The sequence below is a fragment of the Varanus komodoensis genome, unplaced genomic scaffold (assembly GCF_004798865.1).
Source record: "Varanus komodoensis strain SLA01 unplaced genomic scaffold, ASM479886v1 scaffold23, whole genome shotgun sequence".
NCBI lineage: Eukaryota > Metazoa > Chordata > Lepidosauria > Squamata > Varanidae > Varanus > Varanus komodoensis.
In genome coordinates this window covers 6147793-6160668 of record NW_025335627.1, presented here as the reverse complement: position 1 = coordinate 6160668, position 12876 = coordinate 6147793, and the positions used below count along the sequence as shown (strand labels likewise).

At 39.1% G+C, this 12876-nt stretch overlaps 1 protein-coding gene across 4 annotated transcripts in view; it reads right to left on the bottom strand.

The window, feature by feature from the left end:
* Window positions 1-12876, bottom strand: part of RFTN2 (raftlin family member 2) — a 44825-nt gene that overhangs the window by 11062 nt on the left and 20887 nt on the right. For all 4 annotated transcript variants that reach the window (XM_044432040.1, XM_044432041.1, XM_044432039.1 and 1 more), the window contains one exon: window positions 10663-10766. In XM_044432040.1, coding sequence (XP_044287975.1) covers window positions 10663-10766 — 104 coding nt within the window. The remainder of the gene's footprint in view (window positions 1-10662; window positions 10767-12876) is intronic.

Sequence of the window (12876 nt, the reverse complement as noted above, 5' to 3'; positions counted from 1 at the left end):
TACTCTTTCTTGCTTTTATTAGGTAAAAGGAGAGGTCTGTACTTAGGTGTGAGCAGCACTGCAGTGGAGCTCAGGTTCACAGGACTGACATTCCAAGATTTTTTTCCTTTTTCTTAGCAGTGCTATAACATCATCTACCACCAGCCTGGGTGTCCTTGGTCCCTCTGAAATTAGTTGCAATGTTTAGTTTCTGGGTGAAAATGGATTTTCCTAACAGTATATTGTTGTGAGCTATGCATGTGATAATGTATAGTACTTTGATGTGGCTTGATCTTGAATGGGCAAGTAAGAACCATGAGCTTAAAACAAATCTGCTTGTGCTGAAGATGAAGCTGCTAGAACTAGTTTGTTGATATGGATAAATACAGCAGCCCCTATTCTGGACCCCCCTAGGCATACTAACATTATGAGTGCCGACACTTTAAAATGTAAAACTTGGTGGGAGGAACCAAAAGGGAAATCCATAGTGTTGCCTACTTGCAATACTCCTTTACCACAGATGGTCAAGCTTTGGTAGGGATGTTTTTATTGTTTAGCAATGTTGCGTCCGACCCATCATTACCCCATGGACAACATTCCTCCAGGCTTTCCCATCCTCCACCATCCCCTGGAGTCCACCTAAGCTCACACAGACTGCTTCATTGACTCCATCTAGCCACTTCATCCTCTGCCGTTCCCTGCAGAAACAAAAAACAAATCCCTGCCTGCACCCCTCCAAACAAATGTGCAGCCCTCATTTTTCATGCAAAACAGCACAAGTGCACATACATGCACTCACTGCATACTTGCATGCAGCTTCTAGCTGTTGTAGCACAGCCAAAGCACAAGTCCTTACACTTGCAGGCTGAAACAGTCTGGCAGCATCCTAATTCTAGTGGATTCGACTGGAAAAGGCTAGGAAGGTTGCAAAATGAAAGGGGAAGGGGAAGGCATTATGTTACATGCATGTTCCCTTCTTGATGACAAAAGGTGTAGATCCTAAGTATTTTCCAGGAACAAGTAATTCTTCTTTGCCTATGCATCCAATCACATACAGCTGAAAACTAATCAAGGCCATTTAACTCTGGCTAAATTTTTACTTTAAAAAGAAAAAAGGAATGGGTGAGTGTATTGGTTCGTCTGTAAGTAACTTTAGAATGCGAGATGTCTGGCCTTATTAAAATGCTAAACACGATAATGTCCAGGAGCTTAATTCACAATTGAACTGAGTGATGATGGGATTTCCACTGAATTTCAATGAGGGAAGAAAAGTGCATTAAAAGGAGCTGTTTTATAGGTTCTCACATGCTTATTTCCTTTACCAAAAATGTATGTGGATTTGGTGGAATAATGAGAGGAGATAATCCATTTCTGTCATTCATTCACTTTAACACTGTTTTTGTATCTTTAGAAAAGAATACTGTTTGTAAATTACATTTAGTTTACTGTTGAAGCTGGTGGCCCTAACAATTTGCTGTTTGCAGAACGGAATGTCTTGCCTGTTTTCCCAGACTGCAATAACTGGTGAAAGGAAATAAAGGCCACTGAAAACAGGCTGATTGAAGCGGTAGTGACAGAGAAGGATATGCTTTTCCAATTCCATTATATTTAAGAGGGAGAAGCAATTAAAAATTGGCTGTGATTTTGTATATATGTGATTAAATTTTATTATTTAAAAATGCATATTCCACCTTTCTTTATAAATTTCAAGTGGCTTTCATGCAAAAAATAGATAATTAATTACCTGAAATAAAAAGCATAATGTCTCAAACACAGTAAAAGATCAGATAGAAGCAGGGGGGAAAGGCTACCAATACTCAGCAACCCAGAAACAACCTGTCAGATCCTTGAGCCTTTCCCAAAAGCCAGATTTTCAGCTGGCATCTAAAGACATACAATGGTGAGACTAGATAAGTCTTCCTGGGAAGGCTATTCCAAAGCTGGTGCCATTATAAGAAAGGCCTTGCTCCTTGAGGAGTCTCACTGAACTTCTGTTTGCAAAGTGCCCAGTACAGAATCTCAGAAGTCAACAGAGCACACAATGGTGATTGTAGCCTTAATGGAAGTTCTAATGTAAAATTATGAGCTAAGTCTAAAAAATGAGTTGCAGTGTTGCTAAAACTTTACTTTTTTTTTGAAGCAGCAAACAATAATGGGGAGCGTTCCATATCTTCAATAAGTAGGCCTTGCATAGGCCTTTAAGGAATGCATAATGAAAATTCAACAGGATAAACTTTCATCTGCACAAAGATAAAAGTTATGGATAGCTTCACCTGTTGAATATAGTACCTGTTATATAGCTGTTAGAAAAGCAGCACTTCCAAGCAGATAAAAAGCATAGCAGCACAGTATCAAATTTAGGAATGGTTCAGTAAAGCAAATGGGGCAGCTCATATAAGTAAGCCAATGTATATACACTGCCATGCTTTTAAGGATTTGACAAAGGATATCTATTTAGTCCAGACAGAAAAGGTACAGTGAGGAAGAGTTTAACATGTGTGAAAATATCCATTTGTATACAATATCACATTCTTTTATTAACATGGAATTAACCATTAGACAGGCACTCCAATTCACCTAAAAAGAAGCATGCCCAGGATTTCAGCTGTATGGAGTCTAAATATCCCAGTGAAGGCAGCTTCACTGACAATTTTATCCATCCTGAGGTGAATCCAAAGGTTCCTTGAGAAAAGCAAGAAGATTTCTGCTTGTATAAGCCCCTCATTCCCATTCCAATGATCCCTGTTGCAGCACCCCACCCAGCAGTTGTAAATCTCCACTGCACACATTTGTTCTGAAGGATCCTCTGATCAGGGGCTGTTGTGGAGAGGAAGCAGGAATCTCTTCTGGTGAAAACAGAGCTTTGCTTGCTCTTCTCTGACTCCAGCCTTCTGTTTCTAGTTAGAAGGGTTTCAATTTTTTGAGTCAGGTTTTAATAATACCCATTTTATTCTCTGTTAAGAAGACTGCACATGCTGATGCACCGTACATTTGGCAGTGCGATGTATGAGACATGGATACTAAAAGCTTTTGAATTCTGCTTGAGCTTTGAGGTTAAGACTTCAGTGTCTGGGAAGGGAAAAGCGCAATGCAGACAGCTGAGAATCCTTATTCAGTGCAGACAGCTTATCACACAATACTATTTAATCTGAGTTTTCTCCATCTTTTTATTGAAGTTGTTACTATATTTAGACTTCAGAATACTTATCAGTGTACACTAGCATACCAATACCATTTTTTTCTTTTAAATGAAGGCTTTATAAACTTAGTGGCATGAGGCTGTACTTTTAAATATGAATCCCATAATGGCTTCCCCTGCTATGAGTAAGCTTTCCTGTTTTCATGAGTGATTCAATTCATCAGTAGAAGCTGATGGAGTGCAGAAGCAGACTTCTGAGTAGTTTCCTAGCTATATATGTACAAAGAAATGTTGTGCATGCTGTTTTGCAACCTAATCCAAGAATGTGGGCTTGTTGTGATCAACCAAAAATCTATACACCAGCTGGTTAGCAACGCAGGGCTGGATGGAACCCCTTTTAATCAAACATAATTGATGTGTTTTGGCCTTTAAAAGGAGGGGGCACTGTGCATAATGCATTGAAGCTCCCCTATTTAAGAGTCTGCATGCATACTTTAGTTCATTATTTAGGATAGAAAGTGTATCCCTAAGAATACAGGTTTTGTAAAGCAGAAAGGGCTATTTTATTTTGACCAATGTTAAGCATGTGCTTTAATTTTACAACTGACATTAATTGTCTTTTCAGAGTGTTTATGTTTGGCAACAAGGGTAAGAACATTTCAGTGGAGACGAGGCCCAGTGCAGGTGAGAAAGCTGGACACTGAAGTCAGCTTACGGAAAGAAAATTGATGCACTTGAAACATGGTGCTAGAGAAGAGCTTTGTGAATACCCAGACCAACAGAAAGATGAACAAGTAGGTCCTAGATCAGATCATACCAGAGTTTTCCCTAAAAGAAAAAAATAAAACTGAGGCTGTCATACTTTGGGCAAAACTATGAGAAGGCAGGACTCCCTAGAGAAAAGCAGTTATGCTGGGGAAAATTGAAGGTGGAAGAAAGAATTAAATATGAGATGGATTGATTCCATAAAGGAACCCACAGCTTTGAATTAACAAGAGCTGAGCCAGGCTGTCATGGATAGGATATTCTGGTAGGCTTCATTCATAGTCATTTCAAGAGGCCTTGATGGCACATAACAACGTTTGGCTGGATGGTCTGCATAATTACTGAATGTTGCAGAGTTGTACTTACTACATATGAATCTCTCATCTGCTTCTCCTCTGGCTACATTACCAGACCCAATGCAGAGATTTTCTGTAGGGATAGTAAGAGCTATCCTGACTTAACAAGGGTTATTCATTTCAGTGAAGGGAACACATCCACATGCATTGCAAGCAGAACTGTACAAAGACAAAAGGATTTCATGCAAACCTGACTTTCCACAATTCACATATATATTTAAAAACACAGAAAGGTCACAAAGGATGAGAAATAACCCAGAGGAATCTTGTGAATCTTGTGTAGAAAGGCTCTATGCTTCTCCTTTTCCATACGCATATTAACTGCAACTAGTGCAAAATGAAGATGGAGGCCCATTTTGGACAGTGAAGTAACTATGTTACTCCTTTATTATTCACTTTTACTGGCCCCTCCTTTATTTTGAAGTCCAAATAAAAATGCTGATTGTCATCTTTAAAGCCCTAAAAGGGTTGACGCCACCTGCCCGCCACCTGCCTTCCTGCAGAGGTTGTCAGTTGAGGCTTTATCCATTTTAGGAGAGTATATTAGAGATGTAGCTGGTGGAAACATGGGGTAGGACCTTGGTTCAACATTCAGACTATGGAGTCCTCCCCAGTGGGGCTGCTCCTTTGTCATCTTTCTTATTGATCTGCAGGCATTTCTACAGGCCTTTCATACTGGTTAGCTCTCCGAGACTGGTGCAGTTCTGAAGGCAGATGGCTTTGCTGGTGAGTGTAGCTCTGCTTGTTCTGCTTCTCTGTCTTTTATTTTAAGTATTGTATTAATTTTGTTGATTTTTATTGCTTTGCTGTAAAACACTCTGAGAGTCCTTAGGGTAGCTAAGCAGTGCATAATTTTAATAATAAATGAAATATCAATATGAAAATGAAATATAAATGAACTGTGTAATTACCCAATTCTCTAATGGTGAAATAAAAGCAGGGACTGAGGGAATTACATGTAAACTAGTTCATGTTTATAGCTGGATTACATGTGACTTCCATTGCATGTTGTCAGGTAGAGGTGTTGCTGAGTTAAGAGTCTGCACTGTACCATGCTTAGGTGATTTCCAGGTCCAGTAATGTCAGAAATAGTCCTTAGTTTTCTTCCTTCATAAAATCTAGTAGGGTGGGCAATTACAGATTGCCCAAAATGTAGAAAGGTGTCACCAAAAGGCAGTCAAGAGAGAACACAGTTTAGCAGGCAATGTTCATATGCTAGGGTATATTTTATTTATTAAACTTACAAGCCGTCAAATTGGCCTGAGGGCCCTCTAAGCAGCTTAAAATGAGATAAAAACACATCATATATGTATGAGCAAATATGTGCATGCATGTGCATGCAAGCAAATTTAGGAATAATTCCTGTACTAGAAATGGAAATATAATACATCTCATCATAGCGGGGGAACATTGCGACTGGGTCACCTGTGCATCTACTGTTCAAGTGCTGACTGTGTATGGGAAAATTCAGGACTCCTTTAAGTCCTCCCTTCTGATAGTTCATGGCCTTTAAAGTGGACTTGGCTTGGATGGTTCTTCAAACCGAGAACTCCTGCAGATAGAGGACTGTTCTCTGAAATTAGGACACATGGCAACCCTAAATCATGGCTAAAAATAGTGCCATGGTGCTTGTTCGTTATTATTACATGATACACAGTACAAGATCATGACTCAAACACTACTTCCTGCAACAGTTGGCTGGTTATGAAATATTTGAAACTTCCTTTTTCTTTTTCTGCCTTATGGTGTCCCACTTCCTGTCTTCAGCAAGATGAGAGCCAGATCTTGTTTGGCATGGAGTACTTAAGTTTAAAATAAAGGTGGTGATGGAAAGCAACTTGAGATAATTTGCCCACTGCTGGCTTTCCCTACTTGACCATTTAAGATTCCAAAACACAAGATACAGTATTCTATAGTTCTAGGAAGTGGTCTAAATGTTCCAATTGTTCAGAAAAATGACTAGATTTAGGAATCAGGCTAAACTGAATATACACTTCTGTAGACATTTATTTGGGAGACACCTATTGGACTCCGTGGGATTTACTTCTCAGTAGATATGTACAGGATTGCACTGTAAATGTCTTTTTTGGAATATCTTGGTTTATCTATTTGTGATTCAATTTTATAAGAAGGTAATATTCTCTTACCTTCAGAAAACATTCTAAAAATTCCTTTTTAATCAGAGCTCAAGGTCTTGATGGAGATTGTTAGGACCCTAGTTTTACAAGGGGAACTCCAATAGCTCCTGCTTCTCTGTGATTAAATGTACTCTGCTCTTTAAAAACAGCATTTTATCAACACTAATCAGAACACTGATTCTGCTTTTCCACTTAAAGAGCACTGATTCCGGAACTAGGTCAACTCCCCTGGAAAAAAAATTGCTTGGATACATTCCTGAACTACTCCAAGCACACCAAATTACATGGGTATTTCCTTCATCCCCAAACAGCAAAGGTGTGCTAAAATAGTGGGTAGTTCTTTGAAATTATTGATAAATGACAATCCTATTCAGATGTGTGATAAGAGTAATGCACTGTTCTAGCCAATGGTTAAATAATATTTTATCATGTCCTGCAATTGGTTAGTTAGAATACAAGGTGATGGAGCATTAGGAAATTATTATGGATGTGGAATAAATCCTTCAGGCTATTTCACAAACTGTTTTTTCTTCTGAGAGAGAAAAATATGTGTAACAGAAAATTTTATGATTGCTACATTTTGTGTGGTAAATGTAATAGATGAATGTTATCAAAGTCATACATAAAGTATAAAGTGAATTTAAAATTTGTTCAGGCATATGCAGTTGATTCTAACAGATATCTGATTGAATACCTGCAGCCCTGCAATAATTGATCTCTTTCTCTGTATGTTTCAAATATATCTGAGCTCAGTTTTTAACAATGTGACAATGATACTTCCCCACCATGTATAAAATTGAAATTTGGTACATATGACCTCTAAAGCATTCTTACTACTAGGAATGTTATAAAAGAATGGATAAATCTAATAAATAAAATTACAATGCAATCCAAAGCACCTTTAGCTTCAATTCATGAACACTGGCATAACTCATTTCCCCCACTCAAACTCTGTTAATCTTGAAATTCTGGCAGGATTTCTTAGGGAGCAACAAAAAAACCTCAATTTATCTGTTCATCCTATTTATATCCCACTCTTCCACCAAAGATTCAGTACATAGATGGGGATACAGTTATACTAGTCAGAATCCAAAGGACTGCCAAACTGCTTCTGCATGCTCAAGCAGGCTTTGGCCTTGGGGTTATTAAACAGCAATCCACTATGTTTTGTGCCAAATCACAAAAACCATAAGAAACCAGCTTGTGCATGATAGATATCAAGCCAACTCACTGGGCATGCTTAAAGTAGCTCTTTGGATCCTGGCTGTTGCTTTTGGTGCGAATAACTCCAACAAACTACCAACAGAACCTAATAAAATAAGAAAAGCCATGCTGGATAAGACTAACAGTCCATTTAGTCCAGTACTGTGTAGACATGATTCCAAACCTGCTGTCCACATGAGTGCAAGAATGCCACCTATCCAAGCTCCTCAGCAACAGGTGTAAGCAGGCATGCCACTTCTGGTAAAGGAGGCAGCACATAGCTCACAAGGCTAGTAGCCTCTTTCCTCATTAATCTGCTCGATTCTCTTTTAAAGCCATCCAGATTGGTGGCCATCATTACTTCCTGTGGAAGCAAATTCCATAGTTTTACTATTTATTGTGTGAAGTTCTTTTTTTAATCTGTCCTAAATCTTCTACCAATAAGCTTCATGGGATAACCCTGGTTCAAGTGTTATGGAAGTGGGGAAAATATCTCCTCTCCACTTTCTGCACACATTGCGTTATATTAAACACCTCTATTGTGTCTGCACTTATTCAGCTTTTCTCTAAGCTGAACAGTCCCAGTTGTTGTAGCTGTTCCTCAAAGGGGAGCTACTCTAGCTCCCTGTTCATTTTTGCAGCTCTTCTCTGTACTTTCCCCAACTCAATGACCTTTTTCAGGTAAAGTGATCAGAACTGAACACAATGTTCCAAATGCGGTCCATATCTAAGATTTGTATAAGGGAAGTAAGATTTTGGCAGTTCTATTTTCTATTTCATTTCTAATTATGCCTAGCATGGAGTTGGCCTTTTTCACAGCAACGGTGAGCCAGGCTGACAATTTTATCAAGCTGTCCACTATCAGCAAACTTGGCCACTTCACTACTTACTCTTAATTCCAGATCATTTATGAATAGGTTATAAAGCATTGGTCCTAATAAAAAACCCTGTGCAATCCCTCTGGTTGCATATCTGCATTAGGAGACATTGCCATTTATTTCCATTTTTTTCATCTGTTCTTTTTTTGTTTTGTTAGTGATTCATAAAATCCACCCCCCCCCCCACAATTTATTCCATGCTTAGTTTGCAGGAGTCTTTGGTGAGGGCCTTTTCCAAAAGTCTTTTTTAAGTCCAAGTAAATAGTATCTACCGGATAGCCCCTGTCCATTCTCAAAGAACTCCAGCAGGGTAGTGAGACAAGACTTCCCCTACCGGAAGCCATGTTTATTTTTTTCCAGCAGAGCTTGTCCTTCTATTTGCTTATTGATTTTATCATTAATAATGATTTCAAGCAATTTAACCAGAACAGATGTTAAGCTGACTTTAATTTCCTGGATCCCCCCCAGATGCCATTGTAAAAATTGGTGTTACATTGACCATTCTCTAATCCTCTGGTACGAGGATTTTTAGGGACATGTTAAATATTTTGATAAGAAGGCCAGCACTTTCAAGTTTGAGTTCTTGGAGAACTCTAGAATGGATACTATTTGGACTAGGTGACTTGCTGACTTTCAGTTTGTCCATGAGGCTGAGAATTTAATATTTTTGCCTTAATTCTTCAGACTCCTCAGAAAACAAGTTTTTCCAAAGCAGCAAAAGTGATCTCTGCATGTCTATTTTTCTGCAACCTACATGTTTAGATATGAACACTTGGCATAGTCAGTAGGAAGGGAATACAAGGATTGAAACTGATTAATAAAAACATGATTTTGCCATTAATTGGTCCATTAAAGAGCAAGGAAAGCATGTGTAACAGTGAAAGAGTGGGGCTATTATATTATTGGAACAACAATTAAAATTCCACAACTTTGCTATGGAAAAGAAAAATGAAAACTGACGCACATCATGTTAGAAAAAGAGCCAAGATCTGTATTTTGACATGCATTCTTTGGCATTTGCAAGAAACTGTAACAAATGATCAAGTCACAGTACTATCTCAGGCTTTGTTCTATTCCCTACATGACCCAGATTAAGTGAGTATCTGGAGTCCAGGCTAAACTTTAAATCATTGGATATTTTGACAAATCCATTGTCAAAACCACACCATTATATAAAAGTTCACTCCCAAGCCCCAAATCCTTGCCAAAGCTTAGATTTCCCATAATGGAAAGAATTCAGCAGTTCACCAGATTCAACTTTGGTCCCTTAAAGACAATGAAACCTAAACATATACACACAATCTTATTCTTATTTGGACAACAAAAAGCCCTATAGCAATGCTAGGATTTGCAGGACTGTTTCCTATCTAAATATGCATATGACAGCACCCTAAATCAGGAAAGCAGTGAGACACTTCTGCTGTTTAATGGTAACATGCAGTATTGTAGAAGCAGGGCAGTAATTCTCAGCTCTTGTGAATGAAGAGCTTGACATCTGGTCTTGCTGTTTTTTCTTTTAACTGTGGGACCTGTTCTCATGGTAACCACTTCCTGTATCTTCCCTGTGGCCAGACCCAAGTGTTACACCAGGGTACCACTCTACTCAGGAGAGAGCACCATACACCACTCTGGGAACTGGCCCTCACCATCACAGTATCAATGCTTCCTTCCTTCGCAGTCCTCTGGGAAGCAAACTCACTCAGCAAGGTCTGCAACTCCCACAGAATGATCTTCAACTGTCATAACAGTTGCCTGAGGCAAAGATGCTATAATTTGTTCCCTGTTGCTGACAGGTGGAAGAGAAGTGCTGGATAAAAAAATGGCCTCCCTTTTGTGTGGTATATATCAGCTGACAAATGGGGAAGGAGAGCTCCTCCAGTTCTATACAAAGTAGTAGACCATCACAGGGCAGTTGAAAAAAAATATCTGTTGCTGCCTGTAAACCTCCCCCCGCCCACCCTTCTGTATCTGACTGCGAGGGGAAGAGGCTGTCTTAACTTTGTGGGTGGGTTGGAGACTGACTAATTCAGAAGCCCTTTATCAAAGCTCCCAAAGTAGCCTGTTCCTGAGTAAGGGCTGGTCTTGGAAAAGCAGAAAATGCCTCTTGTAATACTTCATGCTTTCTGCTGTCAGGAGGAGATGCACTCCCAGATGTCAGACTGTCTCACTGTTATTAATGATAGAAAATTAGTATTTTTATTTACCTGTCCAGTCGGATGACTGGAGTGGGCAGTACACATGTTAAAAGCCAACCGAATTCAGCCAAAGTGTGCAGTAACGGGCCATAATCTGTCTTGATTTCACTGCCCTATAGTCAGAAAAACAGAGATGATCCAATTTTGTGAGAGCATTAAAATTGTAAGTAACAGTACCTTCTGTAGTTTTGGACTTCAAGGCCAATTCTAGTGACTAAGCTTGTGACTGAGAAAGCGGCAGGAAAGAGAGCTGCTGTTTAAAGGGGTACAGTAAGAAAAGATATTGCCCTAATGAAATATCTTTCTTTGGCATCCATCAAACATGCACTGTATACATAGTTATACATATTAGCACCTACTTGAATGACCACTCCAACTGCACCCAATCCATAGTTTTTACTTTTCTCTCTCACTGTACAACAATGTTTTCGGTTGGCCTTATTTGTCAGTTTTGTGTTTTCAGCAGCTTTCATTCCAGCCTTTCTTTCCTCAATGCTTACTGGACACTTACATGCAGCTATGGTAAATACTGTATAACTTAATTTATATAACTAAAATGTAACTAAAATGCTATTTCCCTGTAACTTCATAGGTATGCTCTTTAGTGCTTAAGGACCTGATCCTATCACAAGGAGCAGGAGCCACTGAATTCACACGTGCATGTTCACCCAGTGCAGAGTGGGAAGGGAAATGAAGGCTATCTTCACCTCCCCATACCTCTCACTCAGCATTTTCACTGGACAGACATTTTCAGTCATTCAGGAGAAGGAGGGAAGCAAGCTGGGACAGCTGTAGGACAGCCTACACCTGGCCCACCCTCTTCCCCTCACTGCCTCCTCTCCCTCTCTGAGGTCACTTTCCTGACCTTGGAGAGTGGCTAATGCTCTTTTCCCACTCAGAAGGTGAGGAAGAACTCAATCCGAGGCCCCATCTTGCCATGTGGCTTCTGCCCTTGAAGCTGGGAATCCAAGCCAGGCCCAGGGACCAAAGCATTATTCCATAAAGCAGCACAGACTATATAAGGCTCACTGTAATTTACAGTGCAAGGCCTACTCTGCAAGTGTATTCAGAAGTAACTTCGCTGAATTCAATGACACTTCATCCCAGGGAAGTGGGTATAAAATTGCCACTTTATTTCATTACAAAGGACACCACAGAATTCAAGGGTGTGTGTTTCTTGTTTATTACTTTATTGTTAATGCATACTTTTATGTCTATGGAAATGTTAGAAACATTTTAAAAATATTTTTGTCCTGTTCCTTTGATATTTGAAATATCTATTTCATTTTTATTATAACGTATACTTCTTCCAATTGTATGTTATTACATAAAATGCTTATTCTTAATTATAGCACTCCTGAAGATGAGTACTAACACAAAAAACTTTGGGCCAATAGTACTATTTTTGTGCACCCTCTCTTTTCCGTTATTGATGCTTTGGGCTCTAAACCCATTCCCCCCCCCCCCCCCGGCAAAGTACTGATTTAGTACCATGTCCTTATTGGCATTAAGTATGTGGCTAAACTGAAAGCAAACAAGGAATCTTGTTCTGTTTATATAATTTTTCTGAATGAATGCTGGCTCTGCTCAAGCACAGCCATTTGTGTTTTGGAGCACAGTGCAAACAGTTCAGGCTTTTCCAAAGCTTCTGTCACAGCCACACTTGGTGCTGTAGAAACAAGTTATATTTTAGAGCAAAAAATTTGCTTCTTCAGGAGAGCAAATGGCTGCTGTGGAAAAATTCCGAGTAACGTCAGCCCAAATACATACCTTCTCCTTCTTGTATCCCTACAGATTAATTGGAAGGGAACCAATTTTATTAATAGCTTTTCATTTCTCAATTATGCTACTTAATAAAGGCCACCACACTACCATAATTAAGGAATCTTATTAGTCATTTGAAACAATGTGTAATAGAAAAGTAGAAGGCATGATGGTTAGAAAAGCAGATCAATTCTTTAAACCAGAGAAGCTTATTTCAAGAACCAACATTTTGTGAAAGTACTTTGGTTGGGAATTATCACAAGACAGCTTCTGCATGTGTTCAGTTCTAAGAAACCAATTTCATCATTTTTAGAAAGTTTTTTTTTTCCCCAGCAGATGCTGCTGCCATACATTTCTGCTCTCAGCAACAGAATGGGTAATACCCATGTCAGGGAATTATGTATTATAAAAACAAAATAAAGCTAAGACAAGCCTATTTTTGGATTGTCAAGATAGCCT